The following is a 19,100-nucleotide window of genomic DNA, read 5'->3' on the forward strand; positions in this document are numbered from 1 at the left end:
AGCGTGAAACCGGCGGGTATCATCGCGTTCATATGGGCACCTACTCATCCAAACATAGTTTTACCTACTTTACTCTTTGTCCAAAGCTGCGACCCCGACGTCTGCTATGTTAGGTACCCACCCAGCCCTTGCCTTGTCAGGTTCACTGGCATCGTAAACACAGAGTGTTGTCACGCAACTGGTTCCGCGCGTGCGCAGTGCGCTATGACAGCGGCCGGCGCAGACGCGCTGCAGACGTCGCCAGGAAAACGCGCGACCAGCCCACGCGCGCGATCCATCGTGATAACTGTGACAGTGACAATAAATGAACCATGACGTTTTTGGTGAGTTGTAATTGTTTTTTTTTTAGTGTTGCTAGTGCAGGATAGAGTGTAGTGGACCAAGAAGTGCATTTTACCAGTTTTGGTGACAATTAATTCGGTAATAAACAATAGTACCTTGCAGATTGATTTGTAAGTGAAAATAGTCGTAGTGTTATATTCCGTATATTGGGTGGTAAAGAAATGTCTTGGTCCCCTACCTACCAACAGGCGACCAAATAAGTGTATTATGGGAATTTATAAACCAGCCAAATGCAAATTAGACGCGACTTTCGTACCTCCTAAATTTGGTTAGATTTCGTTACTATTTCTATGATGAAAAAATACACGAAGTTACTTTTTTATAACAGTGACTTCAGATCTTTTCCTTTGCCAGTGCTGTGAGGTCTAACTTTGGTGTGTTCCTACTTACTAGTTACGTTGACAGTACTATTATTTGCAAATTTCGTTCTGTCCTATAGATTTGATTCCTTATTACCTATATGAAAAATACACTTCCAAAACATTGTATTTTTGATATTACGAGTACAGACCTAGAAAGTATTTTTTCACAGTTTTAAAATGTCGGGGACAATGCAAATCCGCGTATAAAACTAGCACTGGACAATCCCGCGTATCTTACGAAATCACATTTTCCAATTTTCGGTTTCCAATAAGGTCGGTGATACTTGGAATACCGCGTAATTGCATTTTCCGCACATTGTATGTCAGTACATAGTTCCTTTGATGAACGATACGTTCGAACAATGAAAATTATAACTTATGGAAAATGCTAGTTACGCGATACTGCAGTATCACCGATGTAATGTACTTATCGTACTGTACGATTTTTACATGGGATGGTTTTAACATCATATTTTGTTTACTTCAACAAGTTTGGGGTAGGTACGGTCAGCATCAAAAGTAGCTGGTTACTTTTATACTCTGTCACATTAATACATTTGTCAGTCTTGTATGGCGCTAAGTACGAGTACCTACGTAGCTGTAAAACGACAAAGTACAAAAGTAACCTGCTACTTTTGATGCTGACTGTACCTACCCCAAACTTGTTGAAGTAAAGAAAATATGATGTTAAAACCATCCCCTGTTAAAATCGAATTTTCACCATCCTCCACAAACACTAAAGACCACAGATAGTCCTAAATATAGTTCATATTAATTTCAACATGATACTTATCTCCATGCGTTCCTGTTAAAAGGATCTTGACGGACAGACAGAGAGACGGACAACAAAGTGGTCTTATTGAAGCGATTCTAATAAGTGACCTTGATGAATTCATGTATGAGTTCTTGATCTTGGTCAGTTTAAGTGCGAAATATTTACGATAATGTTAGTCAGTGGGTATAAAAGACATAAACGCAGGCGCAGCGGTTTAAAGTTCCGTATGTTTATTTCTTACGTTTTAGTCATTAAATAAGTAACTTGTCTAGAAACATTTACTTACATAACAAAAATAAACTTAATGTGAGTACGTAGCTACGTACTTACACAATTAACCCGTCACGAGTCCTAGAGACTACATTAGTCCCTAACTTTTTTTGGCGGGAAATGTAGCCAAAACCAGTAGTGAAAACCGGCCAAGAGCGTGTCGGACACACTCGAAATAGGGTTCCGTAGCCATTACGAAAAAAATAAGTAATATTTTTCTAAGGATTTCGTATTTTGTACGGAATATTCCAAGTTTAGGTATATTTTATACCTTAGGCTGCTATTTACTCTTAAACTACTAATAATTCTGAAGGAAACTTAACCGTTATAGTTTTCCTTGTAGGTTTGATATACTTACTACCATCCTGAATTTTTCCAAATTTTTCTACCCACCGCTTTAGTTTTTAGAGGGGGGCGGGGACGCCCGATTTTAACGAAAATTTACACTTTAAAGTTGAATATTTGCAAACAAATCCTTGAATCGAAAAATCGTTTTAGCAATCCCGTAATGGTTTTAAAAGACCTATCCAACGATATCCACACTATAAGGTTGGATGAGACAAAAAAATCACCCCCACTTTACGTCTATGAGGTACTCTTAATTTTTTTTTTAATTTACTTACATATATTCGTGCATAATTACATCTTTCTAGCATTGATAGTCCCTGAGCAAAGCCGCGGACGGACAGACAGACAGAAATGGCGAAACTATAAGGGTTCCGTTTTTGTAATTTTGGCTACGGAACCCTAAAAACCAGTAGCCTCAGTAGTCTCTAGGACATTTCCCGCACAAAAAAGTTAGGGACTAATGTAGAGTCTTGGACACGTGACGGGTTAATAAATATTAAATTAGAAATTTAAAGTACCTATCAGTATTAAATTGTTATAAATTATTACATCAAATAATTAAAATTAAATTAAACAAAACAATATCACATAAAATTTTTACATTATTTTTAACCGGTGACTTCAAAAAAAGGAGGAGATTATCAAATTAGGTTGTATTTTTTTTATGTTTGTTACCTCAGAACTCCGTCATTTATGAACCGTTTTGATTATTTTTTTGACCGTACTTATAAGACTGCCTTCAATTAGTTCCCATAAGCACCAAAGCAGGATCTGATGCCTGGATCGTAAGGAAATCGAGGGAACTCTTCAAATATTGTAGAGACACTCGTGCATTTGCTCTTGACTTGAAAATCATTAAGTATTTTGTGAACTGGAATTGAAGATGAAAACCACATTTGACCAACAGAGCTACTACTCAATAACAAATACTTCACGGGTTGAATTTCAATTACTTTAACACTGTTGTGAACGGGTGGTGAAGCAGACTCCTCAATAATGAACGTCTCTGCATCGGAAAAAGCAGTCTTTCGTAAAAGGCGTCCAGCAGTTGACAAACATTTTTACACTAAAACGCGTGAAAAAAAATTATAATAAAAAAAAGTGAGCCGACTACAAAAAAACCATGAAAATAATATTCTACCGGTTTGAAGTCGGGGCCTCAGCACGAGCCAGCAGAAGTGATTGAAGCCCAATATATAAGTACTCGTGTGTAGGTGAGGTAGACGACAATTAGATCCATTGCTGCTGGCTCGTGCTGAGGTACCGAGTTCAGACTGGTAGAAAATTATTTTCATGGTTTTTTTGTAGTCGGTTCAATTTATAACAAATCGTAGGTATCCCAACTTAACTACTAAACTAAACTTACCCAAATTGTATTATTTAATCATGAAAGGCGTGCATGACAATAGTTCATTGTGCATTAAGGGCCGTAAGAGTGGATTACTGACGAGAGTCTATATTAGAAGCCCGACGCCGAAGGTGGAGGGCTTTTAATGACTCGAGTTTTTAATCCGTTACTGTCCGTGATAAATACAATGATTTTCATCACATTCCGAGGAAAACAATGCAAAAAATAAAATTAAATATTTTTGTCGAAACACTTCACAGCTTGGCAAAAGAAATACGCTAAGAAAACAACTGAACAAAATGATGGCTACCTGTCAATACACGGGGGCTAATACGAAATTTGATAATCGAAGTTCGTAGAAGCCGGAAGCCCCCTGATAAGTAGTCACTTTTTTCAAGTCTACCATAGATAATGCTAAGAACTGGGTTTAGGTTAGAATTCGAATAGTCATACGGCCAGATTTTTCCAACATGCAAAAAAAATATTCACGAAAATTATTGCAAAACAATTTGATATAAATATAAACTATAAAAATAATGAAAAAGAGCTTCATGAAGTTTCATGAAGCGTAGATACGCTTTGTGGTGAAAAATTGGGTCATAGAATAGCTAAGTTTTAAAAATATAAATAAAACGTTGGCTGACTTGAAACCTCTTTAGTCTGAAATGTCGTACCTACGAACTTATTTGCAAATTTTAAAACTAAACTTTTCCTTCCTGGGGAGGAAAAACTATACGAAAATCGATTAAATTACTCCCGCGGGAACAATTTAGGCGATTGTCCCTATTAGTACCTATGCAGGCATGGAATAATATTATTGACGAGCAAGTGTGATGAAAAATGTATTAGTGTCGGAGCATTAGAAGCAGACGGCTGTAACATACACTTAAGTATACGAGGAGGCTAGATTCTATCCATGAAAAGTTGGATATTTTGCGCTTCTCGGTCTCGGATTTGAAATGAAAACTACATTCCACGGCATTCAAAGTGCCGGATTATGTACGCAGGCAGAATACAATTAAATATTATAATAGTCTTGTTATGTAGCTATCTTTAGATAACCGAGCTCATTATATATGAGCCCACTTGTCTATCTTTATGTACATATTCAGTGCCACTGCAAATGTGAAACTATTTAACTATGTAAATCTAAGTGTTTAGCGAATTCGAGTTAAGTATGTAGTCGCTGCAACAGTGCAGAGGCGGCCATAGGGTGATGTTATAAGCAGGGCAATCGCCCAGTCCAGGGCACACTGTACCTACATATATATGAGCGTTCTTAAACTAAGTAGAAACTCAATATATAGGTTGACCAGAAGTATAGGCGGGGTCTTCCCCTTGTTTCCAGCATCCTTAAAATTTGCACAAAGCGTTTTCGCTCGTCCTTTATTATCCGGACGGATTTCGCAGCAGTTCCTTTGTGGCAGTACAAAAAAGGCGAATTATTAGTATGAAAGCAAAGGAACTACAACTAACGCGAATAATGCATCCGGACAGCGTCTGTGCTCTCTGATTGCTAAAATCTGGCCGTCTTCAAATCTAGGGTGACCCCGCATTTAGCAGGCAAGCGGCTCCACCGTATGGTCCACATCTTCGTTTACTCTTACTATCAGGCATGATTGTGGTAAAACGCAAGCCTGTTATTTTACATATAAAAAAATGCTGAGGGTTACGCACTTCCAGGCAATAACCCAAGTAAACTTACCTACTTATATGTTACGAATAAATATCACACAACTTTGTAACGCCCGCCCGAAGCTTCGTTTAGACGGGCGTGGAAATATCGTGCGAGTTGCGTTATGCTGCTGTCGCGGTATTCATTTTAATCGATCATCGATGCAAATGTAGGTACTCGTGCAACGATTAAACTTTTGGAATCAATAAATTATCTGAATTCAAGTTATTTGAAAATCCCCCTCCCTCCCTACCTACACTGTTTAATACGAGTGCGAGGGACCGCACGACATGAACTTCGAGTTTCTAGTTTCGTAGTAGCCCTGCTGTATTAAATCATGTGGCTTAAATAAAATAGTATTGGAGACGAAAAGTTTTCGCACAGAAAGCGGACAGTGCATAAATATTTAGTTGTCATCCTAAAACCGAGGTTCGTAGCGAGTGTGGGTGCCCAGTAGAAGGAATAAATAACACTTTCTTTATTGTTTTAGTCGATGACCGCGCTGGGCGGTCGTCCCACACGTCTAATGACTAATAGTCATATGTCACAGTTTAGAAGGATTTATAAATTTACCTAACATTAGTAAATGTGAATTTGAGCTTGAAGCTTTCTAACTAGGTGCTAGTAAAATAGATAGATTATTTGTATTGTAACATGAGTACGGATGCTGGTTGATGGACCTCAACTCTGAACATTTTTCTTCTTATTACCTACAATGAAATAAGGTGCAAGATGAAGGAGGTGCCTCCCGCCCAGTGTTCTTAGTAGATATAGAAAAAAATAGCAAGTGGTTCCTGGCCAACCTTGCCCAACATTTTTAAATAAACTTTCTAATTCTTTCTGCTCAATGTTCTCAATAAATAGAAACAGAAATTGTATTTTAAATTTAATTTATAAAGATATTGGATTAGAATGATGCATGTTAAATTATTACTATTAATATTTAAATTTCATTCATTTCTTAGTGTATAAGAATATTGTGACACCTCCCTAGAGGTAACATGATGACGATGACACACTTCAAACACCAATTGCCACCTAACAGACTACATATAAACGAATATAAATAAATACATCTCAATCGAATTTGCCACCTATGTAGCCACCTCGAACGTATAGCAGTTTGCGATTTATTTTGCTCGTTTCTTTAGCTCGTTCTATTATGTACATACCTATCCTGTAAAAAAGCCTAATTGCTTTTAAAACTTTAATTTCAATGAAAATTGAGCAGAACCTATACCAAATTAAAAGTGTGCTTCAGTAAGAACACTGCGCAGAACCTAGATGTTCCTTTAAATATGTTTGGGCAGGACGAAGATATATTTACCTATATAAGTTACATATTATTTATCTCCAGTTCTTTACTAGTTGCACCAGCACTACAATTCCCTTGAATTAGTAAAATAACTAAATTGCTCATACGTAACGGTTTTGAAACTTTTTGCAACAATTGTAATAATTAACTAAGTATATTTATTAACCTCGACGCAAAAAGAGGGGTGTTATAAGTTTGACCGCTATGTCTGTCTGTCTATCGTGTGTCTGTATGTGGCACCGTAGCTCTTAAACGGGTGGACCGATTTGAATGCGGTTTTTTTATTTGAAATCAAGTTTTCCAGCTATGGTTCTTAGACATGTTTCATCAAAATCGGTTCAGCCGTTTTTGACGTACTTATTGAACTTTTTAAGTGAAAAGGCGGGGGTTTCTAACTTTTTGTTGGTTAGATTATTTGATTCTGGACTTCTAAAGTTCAAACTTACTTACTTAAATGAATTTTGTACTTCGTAGAACAGGGCCTGATTACTAATACGGTACAAGTGTAATAATAATATTTTGATTTTTTTATTCAAAATAAAAAAAATGCATGGATGTTGAATCACAAGATATTATTTTTTTATTACTGTGACTTTCAATGTTTTCCCACTTGTATCGAATTAGTAAATAATAAGTTGCCTTAATGTGGATTAAATTATCGTACTTGATTTTCATAACACCATGTGTAATATAGGCCGAGATGATGAGCTCTATCTATCTCGAAACAACTCTATATATCTCGAAACACTGCGAGGTAAGAAAATAAACGTCCTAGTCCTAGAGTGTAGGAGTCTCTAGGGATTCCCTATTCAGTTCTCAATGTCAAAGTCGGCGGTAGCGACGCGTGTATATACGTAGGTACTTAATGGGCCCGCGGCGGCGGCGGTTACTGGAGGACTACGAAATTCAAAAATCGAAGTTCGCTTCGTACCGTCCCGCTGAATCTAATATTATTTAATAAAAGAGTGAAAGGGACGGTACGATACGAACTTCGATTTTCGAATTTCGTAGTAGTCCGCCAGCGCGGGCGCGGCGTGGGCGTCAAACCGCCCGTGGCGCCACTCGGTCTGCGCGCGCGTTCCCACGCCCCCGCTCCCCGCCACCCCGCCGTATCTCGATCTTCTCGTGTATCAACCATTCATATAACGTTTTATAAATAAATGCTCAAAACTTTCACTTCCAAATAAATACGGGTTTTGCTGAAGTGCGTGAATAATTATTTAACAGTGTAAAAACCCGCGGCACTCGGACGCATAGAGACAAAATATCTGTATTGTCTTCTGTTGCCACTTGCAAGAGACACCGTCGTATTATTTTAATGGTCAACTTAGGGTCCATGCTAAAATTATAAACTAATTCTTAAGTATACTTAGTATTAATTATATTAGGTTTTCGTATTATTTTTTTATTCCGGTGATAAAATGAACTGGATGTAAATGATCACCCAACCAGCAAAAAAGTCTTGGATTGCGCACTTTATGAGAGTGGTGGGCTTATAGCGCTCTTATAATTGTTTTGGAACATGTTACGGCTCTTATATTAGCCTTAGATAAGCTAGTACAGACTCAAGAACTCTCTATCTTATAACCTAGTTACCTGTGTTGAAGGCTAAGGGCAGAAACTCCTTAATTTACCTACCACTGTTAAACTTCAACGTAACCCGACAACATGGATTATAGCTACTCTTCGTTTTTTTTTAGGTATACCTACCCGCCTACTGCGTTTAGGAAGGTGGTAAAACATATACTTACTTAAATGTTTTTTAAGCCAATGTACTTATGTATGTAAACTCGCTACCTATTGTACAAAACGAAACAAACATAATTTACAAACTTTGAGATACATGTACAAAAGCAAACTTATCCACCAACCACCCCCACCAGTCAACCATTGAGTGGAGGAGAGGAGCATTCAGTAGAGACCAACAAAGATAATTATTTTGTAAAACCATATGGGTAAAACATTGTCTTAAGCCGCGTATCCATTAGAGCAGCCTCAGGCCGAGCAGCCTCGAGCCGAGCCATATTTTGTCGGTTTTTTGGCCGTGCTCAAAGGAGCCTCAGTCTGAGCCGTGCCTTTGGCAGCGTCTCCACTTGCGCGGCCTCGGAGCGAGGCAGCCGCTCGGCCCGAGGCTGCCTCTAGTGGATACGCGGCTTTATGCCATTGATACACTTGAAATCTCTCGTCACCATTGTATTTATCGGCACAAATAAGCGAAAATAAGTCTAAAGCTAGCACCAATACAATAATAGACCGTACCAGTCAAAATATGTAGGTAGTAGAGGTAGGTACTAATACTACTAATATAATGTTCTGCTCTTGCACCAGCAACAAAAGTACCTGTAGTGGGTCGCATGTAGGTACTGTACATAAACATAACTATGTGTTACTACTTCCAAGTTTCTTGAGGCCTAACGGAATCTTTGTTGAGGACAGGTTCAGAGGCCGACCTCCATGTCCAAAGTGCAGTTTAGCTACCTAGCTAAAATTACACCCACAGAATACATCATTATGTAAATACGTCCGTTGGCCCGTATTTAGAGATTATTCGAGTTGTTGATTCAAATAAAGCACGAATCTTAATATGTAATAATCATGCATGCGTCAACTGATAAACTTGTCAATAATATAATCTAAGTTATGTTCTGAGTTGGCGTTAAGTCTTTTAAATCCGTTTTAAAGTGCTGGTTGGATCGTAAAATTCTTTACAACATGTTGGCAACATGTTGTGAAATATTGATTATCGCCAATCACATTTGTAATCGTAATCACACGCTCCTTTGTCTGTCGTTGCTATAACTCGAGTACAGTCAAGGGCATAGATATCGACACGGCCAAAGTTGCAAAAATATGTATACACGGCCTTAATGTTAAGAGCATAAAGTCGGACGGGCAGCGTGGATGCAAGTGGCAAGTTGTCGTTCATTGCGGCGTTCTAGAGGTGGCCTTTTTGTTTATCAGTGGACGTCTTCGGCTGATGATGATGATGATGATGATGACTATATCAGTTAGTAAAAATCCCTTTGATTCGACGGCGTTCAACATTGTTATCGTTGCCATAAATCATTCGCTGCCGGTGGCCGAGGGTCTATACATGTTCTAAAATGGTAATAGCGCTTAATACACTCCTGGTGCCAAATTATGCCCCATAAAAATTATAATATCATCGCGACTTACCTAGAAATACACTCTTAGACGTGCGTGTTTTGATCCATTTTCAGCCGGTTCGTTGATCGTGCATATATTTTTTTTTATTCGACTGGATGGCAAACGAGCAAGTGGGTCTCCTGATGGTAAGAGATCACCACCGCCCATAGACACCTGCAACACCAGGGGTATTGCAGATGCGTTGCCAACCTAGAGGCCTAAGATGGGATACGCCGAAACACAACAGTGCAAGCACTGCTGCTTCACGGAAAGGATTAGCGAGCAAGATGGTGGTAGCAATCCGGGTGGACCTTGCACAAGGTCCTACCACCTGCTATCTATCCTGTAACTAGAAAATTTTAGATCAAAAGGAAACTTTAGTGGAGCTTTCCTCGTAAGGCCCAACGTCCAAAATTTAGGACATATTACATCAAAGTATGTCAACTTTTACTGATTTACTTTACATTAAGTTTCAAATTCGAATAATGCTAAACGTGGGTCTTATGAGGGTGTAAGCAACTTCACAAACTTGTAATTTTAACATTATCAGCTTTACCAAAAATTCAAATTCAATCCACTGAAATATGGAGAACGCCACCAGTAACTTAATCTAGCTATTGAATAGCACAGTTGCGTCTGATCATATGAGTTTGATTTCACCGGCACGTGGTCATATACATTTCATTTAGCTAGTAAAACTAGAGGATTGGGTTAACCACAATAGTTTATAAATTAGAAATGGAAAGTCGTCTCAGCGTCCGGACAAATGTTTGCCGAACGTGACGATAGCCGCCTGCGCAGTGTTAGCGCGGCGCTATCAAATGTTGCTAGTGCCGAATCAATTATACAAGGTGTTAAATTGTATAACTCAAAACCTAAGACCCCAAAAATATTTTTTTTTTAAATTATTAGTTGATTGCATTTATTTTCGTATACATACGAGTACTTACATTCAATATTGCTAAAAATAATCATATGTTTTGGTTAGTCACTAAGTCTACTTTATTTCTAACTACACTTGTAAACATTTAGACCGGGCATAATAAAAAGCCGCCGTAAAAATCTGAAAAGCAAAAAATAATAAACCTTTTCCCCTCTCTCCTATATATAAATATAAATATATTATAAACGTCTTGTATCGGTCCGGTATCGTTGGATAGGTTTTAAAAGACCTATCCAACGATACCCCACACTACAAGGTTGGATGAGAAAAAAAATCACCCCCACTTTACGTCTATGGGAGATACCATCAGCCAAATATGTGGTCTACCACTCTAAAGTTAATAATCTTTTGCATGTCATAAAACAATAATGCCAATAGACTTGTCTTGTCTGTCAACTTGAAAGTTCGACTTTAGCGACATTTTTTGATAGACCACTTATTTGGCTGATGGTACCTTGTGCTTGTCTTGTGCAAATTGCTAAATCTTGCTCGCTAATCCTTGAGCAGCAGTGCGTTAAGACAGCCGGTGAAATTACTGGCATGAGGATTTTAGGCCTTAGTTGGCAAATTGCAATACTAGATATGGGCGGTGGTGATCTCTGGATAAGTCGATAAAAAAAAAAAATAAAAAAATTGTTTTGAATTTTTTATTGCACCATTTTGTCGGCATTGTTTACATATATATTTGTGCAAAAGTACCTACAGTTTTCTAGCATTGATAGTCCCTCAGTAAAGCCGCGGACGGACAGACAGACATGGCGAAACTATAAGGGTTCCGTTTTTACCATTTTGGCTACGGAACCCTAAAAACATACAAAGTTTGCCTACTTATACATCATCATCATCATCCCAGCCTATATACGTCCCACTGCTGGGCACAGGCCTCCTCTCAGAACAAGAGGGCTTGGGCCATAGTTCCCACGCGGGCCCAGTGCGGATTGTGAACTTCACACACACCATTGAATTGCTTCGCAGGTTTGTGCAGGTTTCCTTACGATGTTTTCCTTCACCGCACAGCTCGAGGTCAATTTCAAATGTAATTCCACACATGAATTTCGAAAAACTCGGACTCAACTCTACTTATACATACTATTATTATAAATAAATGGGTTAATCAACTATTTACTTATAATGTACCAGCTTTTGCCCGCGGCTTCGCCCGCGTGGTATTCGGTTATCGCGCGCTGTTCCCTCGGGAACTGTGCATTTTCCGGGATAAAAACAGGCCAAGAGCGTGTCGGACACGCCCAAAATAGGGTTCCGTAGCCATTAGGATAAAATTAAGTAATATTTTTCTAAGGATTTCGTATTTTATACGGAATCTTCCAAGTTTAGGTATACTTTATACCTTAGGCTGCTATTTACTCTTAAACTACTAATAATTCTCAAGCAAACTTAGCCGTTATAGTTTTCCTTGTAAGTTTAATATACTTACTACCATCCTGAATTTTTTCAAATTTTTCGACACTGGTTTAGATTTTAGAGGGGGGGGGGGCGCTTGATTTTAATGAAAATTTGCACTTTAAAGTTGAATATTTTGCAAACTTATCACTGAATCGAAAAATCAAAAATCAAAAAATTTAAAAGACCTATCCATCGATACCCCACACTATAGGGTTGGATGAGAAAAAAAAATCACCCCCCCTTTACGTCTATGGGAGGAATTTTGTTTTTGCCATTTTGGCTCCGGAACCCTAAAAAGTAGCCTATGTCACTCTCTGGCCTCTCTATGCCAAAAATCAAGTCGCTCTGTCGCTCCGTTTCGACGCGAAAGACGGACAAACGTAAAAAACACACAAACACACACGCTATCGCATTTATAATATTAAGTATGGATATTTAGTGTATATTATACTTTCCCGTAACTTAGGAGAAATCAGTGATAACTATACTTTGTTAGAAAAAATGTTTGCAATGTTCAACGTATAGCCGAGTTTAGACTAGAGGCCGTAAAGCCAACGAGTTCGCAGTGGTCAATCGAACGCCGCAATGTAATGCAACTTGCACGATTTTTCTTGCAAGTCTAAGCTCGGCTTATAGATACTATTACCATACTTTAGGAGACTTAAGAGATGCAGAAAAGACGTTACGTTACCAAGGCAACAATGTACACTAAAAAAGTTCAATACCGTGATAAAACTTCTTAATAAAGATTGCAAAATAAAGTCACGTAAATGAAGATAATATTGAAATAGCTAAACAATACCTGCAGTCGCACCATACGTGGAAGAGAGACGTAATACCTGTCTAAACTTACAACTCTATTAAACTACAAAAACAAGTGTCACGAGAAATGTGACAAGGATCATGACAAAGAGAGTGAAAGGGCCAGCTGGAATAGAAAGAAGAAAATTAGATGTTAAACACCTTAGTCGGATTCCTGTCATGTCCCGCTCGGCATGCGGCGCACGCGCACCCGCTTTCACTGCCGCATCCTGGTGACCATCAAGTCCTGATCCTCAGAGACAATAGTTTTATAAGCTTTTATTTAAGTTGCCCTGATTGTTGTTGTTGTTGGTGTTTTTTGGTCAAATATTGCAAGTTAATTGTGATCAATTCCAGTGGTGGGATTGACTTGAAATTGGTATACATATGTAAGTTGGATGGCAATGCAAGTACAGTCAGCAAAAAAAGCTTTTAAAAAAAATGATTTTTAACAGGAACTTATCAATCATACAATTAGTAATTCTAGGTTATCGTTGGTAACGAATGAAAGACAATTACATTTCTTAGAAAATATGTCCAAGGGGTAATGTTCAATCAAAATGTAGAATGAACCAATTGTTTTGTTATCTCGCTTATAGCACAGGATTAGGTCCATACGAGTCGCCATTCATCATAGATTTTGTTGCTATCAAGGTACTCAAAATAAACAAAATTTTATATCATACTCGGAACAAATGTCATTATTAAAATAAACAGACAATATTATGTCACCACAACACTACCACCATAGCCCTCACCAACCCACCGCCACCGACGTGAACGCACTCACCCTCGAAAAAGATTTCCCGAAAAGATCGAAACTTGTCGGACCATTCCTGACTTACAATCGTGAGTTCAACCGTTTATGGTATTTTATTATAGTTTTATAAGTCATGTTTCACGAGAGATTAAGTACCTACTTATGTAATTTTACAACAATCAAAACAAATCTTATCAAAATCTACTAAACTTTGTACTGGCACACAAACAAACCGGGCAGCATATCCACCTTATTTAAGCCAGAGAAAGAAGCATAACCCATAATGAGGTATCGAGGTCAGGCATTCATATGGTTACTACGGGCAGTGCAAGGGGATGGCGGTAATGTCTCGCGAAGTCTTTCTTCCTGCCGCCTGGCATTTTAACGAGCTCGGCCAAAAAACCTGGCCCTGTACTACGAAGTGCAAAACTCGAACTTCGTATTTTGCCGTCAGCGGACGCTAATGTTATTTAATACGAGAGTGAGTGGGACGGTACGACACGAACTTCGATTTTTGAATTTCGTAGTAGCCCCCCTGCGGCAGGTCGGCACCGCTCTAATTGCCGAAAAGCACACCGCAGCCGTACATAGCGTTATTAATGTCGGTAGTGTACCAAGAACATCGCTAAAGTGAGTACTTAAAGTTCTCGATACAAACTCTGGCCTGGCCGACGTCATTATGAAAGTTAAGTACTTAATCTTGCATTGTTCATTTTAAAACTGGAAGTCGTTTACAGTAGTGACCATGTAATCCGGACAATACGAGTACATAATAGTAGTGGTCAAATTTAAAAAAATCGACAAAGCTAAATTTTGGTGGAGACCTTTGGGTACATCATAAGGAACGCGTAAAAAAGTTTTCCAGCGTTAATATGTTGGACGAAATTTTGACCTGAACTTGAAATGTAATTTTCGCTATTTAACGACACATTCTACATAGAGGTAATTATTTTGAAATGAAACTTATGGATATAATACTTGTGTACCTATTTTATATGATCTACGCAAGATAGTGGATCTGACATCTTCTGATGATAGATGACTATGTATTGCGAATATAATCTTGAATCGGTTTCTCATAACGAATCTTGATAACAATCTTGAGCAGAATCATCATATCACCGAGTTACTTTTCGCATAATAAATAAAAAATTATAATATTGTCGTGTTAAGCAATTTAGTAATAAAAGAAATAACAATGTCAAGATATTAAAATTAAAACAAATATACAATCATAATTAGTCAAATAAACCGCCTGCGTCATACCTGGTGCAAAGGTGCCCAATACACTAAATAAATAAAATAAAAATAAATATATTTTTTCTCATACTATAATTTCTCATAATTTTGTAAAGCAGAATATTAACATCACATAATATCGATGAGATTAATATTTATAGGTACGCAGAAAGACATAAGTATCTCATAATATTACTTTGCATAAGGATAATAAAAAGCAGAATAAAATGTTACTAAACATTCCTTGCAATTAAATTTATTAATTGTACACACACACACAAACATCACACCTGTATTCCCGAATGGGGTTAGGCAGAGCACACGAAACTTTTCCGCTTCAGAGCCACTTTTAGCAAGTTTTGGTTTTAAGTTTGACAAAAACGGTACAATAGTGACAGGTTGATGCCTGTCGCCTACGGTATACCTTAACCTATATCCTCAGTCGACTCTTACGACAGTGAAATTAATTGTAGTTCTATATTAACCTATCCTTTATTAGCAGCAGTAAGATTCTGTCACTTTGCCGGCCGCTGCCGCGGCACGCTCGCTTCGCTCGCTCGCTGCTGGTGTCGCAGTTCTAACCTAACCCAACCTACTATGTAGCTGCTGTTCTGTTCTGGCGCTTTGCCTGCTGCTGTTACAGCACGCTTACTTTGCTGGCCTTTAACCTTAACCCATTCTTATGGTAGCTCTGTAAGTTCCTTTAACTATGTCATTACGCCATATTAAAGTCAGCGCTATTTAAAATTCCATGAAAATACAATAGTCCAAACTAGTACCTATTTAAAAATCGGCGATACCAAGAACCATATGAAGGGTCCACGGAAACAACATGTCTAGTCACCTAAGCAACTTTTTGAGAAAGTTACTCATCACGAACACTTAGGTACTATGGTTACCATTTATTTAAAAGATAAAAAAAATGATTTTATATTGTTTTCAGATTATTTAATTCAGTGGTAAGTCATAGTACTTTGTGAGCTCTACATTTTGAGATTAAAATCTCAATTTTAAAAAAAGGTGACTAGGCATGTTCTTTCCGTGGACCCTTCATATATACTACAGTAGTACATAATATATAGTCCTTGGCAATACTAATGTTCTGCTATTTAATATTCTGCAGAAGTATATTCGGCGATAAGAGTGGTCTGCTATTTAATATTCTGAGAAATGGCTATTAGGTATTAGAACTGATAGTTATGCAAAGTTATGATTATACAAAAGTATCATTCGGCTAAAAAAAATTGTGAGATACCTGTTATACGAAGTGGATTTCGCAGAATCGATATTATGCAAGATAAAGGGAACCTGTATTGATGCTCGCACGGTCTAGATTCAAAGTTAAAATAACGTAACCAACAAAAAGTTTGAAAACACCCGACTTTGTCACTTCAAAGTTCAATATCTCAAAAATGTCTGAACTGATTTTGATGAAACATGTTTAAGAACCATTGATAGAAAACCTGATTTCACATAAAAAAAACCGCATTCAAATCGGTTCACCCGTTTAAGAGATACGGTGCCACAGACAGACGCACACAGACACACATAGCGGTCAAATTTAAAACACCCCTCTTTTTGCGTCGGGGGTTAAAAACATAGAGTAAACTCTGGTTCGCACAAGACCGCTTACAACATACAACACAACACAACACACTTATAAGTATACTGGTACTATATTTCCAGAAACACGGGCATAAAATGATGGGGGCGCTGATCGGGCTGCTGGCAGCGTCGGTCGCGGAGTTCCGAGCAGCCGACAGCTCCTCCCTCAAACACCTCGCAAACGTTTCCTGTAAGTAAATAAATAGCCAACAATTTTTAACCTAGCCAACGCTTACTTCAGTCAGCTCGGGTTAGACCTACAAATCTATGTTTTGTTTTACAGTCGCCGCCGAAGATACCATAGCTACGGCATCGGCGTCCATGTTTTCCCCACGGATGGATTTTGAACAATGGCGACCGTTGACAGGCCGTGGCGACCCGCTGCGGAACGACCCGACATACGACTATGAACCGCCTGTGCTCGAACGCGTGCACTACTGGGCAGAAGACACCAGGCTTGAACGAGAACATTACCCCGAAAGAAAATCTGAAGTCCTCATGCTGGGCGTATCATCTAGGAAACCGAGCATCGGCGCTCGCCAGCCCCCACCACCGTCCCGGCGACCCCACCGCCCGGCGCCCCCCAAATACGAAGACTTCCAATACAAGCTCAGTGACCACTATCACATGACTATCTTAGTACCACCGCCGCCTCCGCCGCCGGGCCACAAAGCGCCACTCTTCATACTTGGAGATGAAACATCACCACCACAGACTCCTCATCCAAAACCTACTGAACTTATATACGAAACAAGAGACACTACAACGAATGTTCCAGAACATCTCACCTCGCTGTATGCCCTTCAGGAATCAAATCTAATCTACCAATCATCGACTACAAATCAAAATTGGATATTAAACTCTAATCACACTAAATCGAATTACAGCTCGGTAAGCAGCGATTACGCAGGATGGGGACCCACGACTCCACTAGACGAAAGTGACGTTAATGATACACTAAACTTCATCCTAAACGATCATTTCGACTTGTCGAAACAGCCCTACGCATTCTACAAACCGATGTTGTCCGAGGCTCCTCCTCCGCCACTCGTAACTCGAAAACCAGTAGTGTTGCCGACGTTTATCCCAACAGCACCACCACGCACTGAAAAGACCGCGCCCCCACTCACAACCTACACTGAAGCTGCAAGCACATGGACAGTATCTGAATCATTTACTGAAACTCCAGAATATTACGACGATACAACGACTAACAAGCAAACAACACATTTCCTGCCAACTCCGACTCCTACTTCTCGACCAAGCACCGAGAACCCCTCTATTTTCGACATGCTAGGCTCCATGATGAGCATGCCTCTAGTGAATGGGCCAGAAAGACCCGAGGACAATCTTTACGCGCATGCATCAAATAATATACAAGTGTTCAAAGATCAGCTGACAGAAGATCCTTCCAAACTAGAGACGATGCAAACTATGCAACCTCCACCAGTTAGGGAAACTACAGAAAGCACACTGGACACACAACCTGCTAACGTAAATCCATTTGTGTCTAACAGTTTCAATCACAAAAAACCCGCGTCTAGTCACGATCCCTACCTGCACATGCGCTACACGACGCCAAAAACTACAACTACTGTTGAGACTTCTGAACAACGTAAGTCAACGACGGAGGCTCCCGCCGTACCTATGTATCTCATCATACAAGGACATTCAAAAGTCAAAACGTATGGCTCAAAACCAAAACCTATTAGTCATAATAACGATATAGATAACGAAATACCGAAACAAAATGAAACCAACGAAGTAAAACATTTACATCCAATTAAAGACAAGATTAAACATGAAAAACCGGCCGCATACAGGACAAGTAGAACACAGAACTTAAAATCTTTGCTGGACAACGGCTTTGGTTCCATCGAAATTCAAGAAACTAACTTAGGCATCAAATACGACGTAAGCGATGGAAGCGATGTGCCCGTGGAAATATATAGGAAAGGCATTGTAGATAGCGATGTGGATATAGATAATTACAAAAATAAGAAGACCAAAGGCACGCGGACGAAAAGACAGGTTGGCTTGGATGATTTACTGCCGTTTGACGAGGACAAAATAGAGGAGTACGTGTTTGATTTCCTTAAAAGTCAGAGGAATGACACGGGGATTACGGGGCTCATTGCGCAGGCGGTGACGAGCGACGCGGCCGCCAGCGTCGTCGACGACCTCGAGGACGATGACGACGACGATGAAGATGACGATGACGATGATGACGACGACGAAAGATGAACTCTGTCACATCACTAGGTAATTTATTGAAATGTAATTAAGACTATATTGACTGACCATATTAAGTTATTTTCGCTATTAATAAATATAGTTACGTCTTGACAATGTACTTATATTTACTGGGCCCATAACCTGTAAGGAATATTAAGGTACCAATTGCGGTCCTTACAAAGTAAAGTGGTATGAGAAGAGACCCGTTATTGTTGCTCGCCTTAAAGTATTGGAAGACTGTGATTAATATAAAATTAATATATTAGCTAACAAATCAGATAAGGCAGGTATTGTAAACATGTGATTTTATATTCTTACAAACCGGGCTCGAATATGTAATTAGATACTTTCCTAATTGTAACTGTAAGAGCCGGCATCGAGCGACACGCCAAGCTCAGCAGATCGAAGGTAAACTCATTACTTATGCGAAGTAAGTAGCCCAATATCTATTGATGGCGATGTGAAAATTATTTTCTTCTTAATTATGTAGGTTCAGCAGCAGCGTACAAAAAAACTGCAGGTTGTAGTGAG

The 19,100-nt window shown here is 38.9% G+C and overlaps 1 protein-coding gene across 1 annotated transcript; it reads left to right on the top strand.

Annotated features, from left to right (window-relative positions):
• Nucleotides 1-197: 197 nt before the first annotated feature.
• On the top strand, nucleotides 198-18,721 carry LOC141431911 (uncharacterized). The gene is made up of 3 exons (XM_074093202.1): nucleotides 198-323; nucleotides 16,416-16,524; nucleotides 16,618-18,721. Exons 1-3 carry the CDS (start codon nucleotides 312-314, stop codon nucleotides 18,576-18,578), a joined length of 2,082 nt encoding a protein of 693 aa, XP_073949303.1. The 5' UTR covers nucleotides 198-311; the 3' UTR covers nucleotides 18,579-18,721.
• Nucleotides 18,722-19,100: the final 379 nt, after the last annotated feature.

Source organism: Choristoneura fumiferana, chromosome 10 (assembly GCF_025370935.1).
Source record: "Choristoneura fumiferana chromosome 10, NRCan_CFum_1, whole genome shotgun sequence".
Lineage (NCBI taxonomy): Eukaryota > Metazoa > Arthropoda > Insecta > Lepidoptera > Tortricidae > Choristoneura > Choristoneura fumiferana.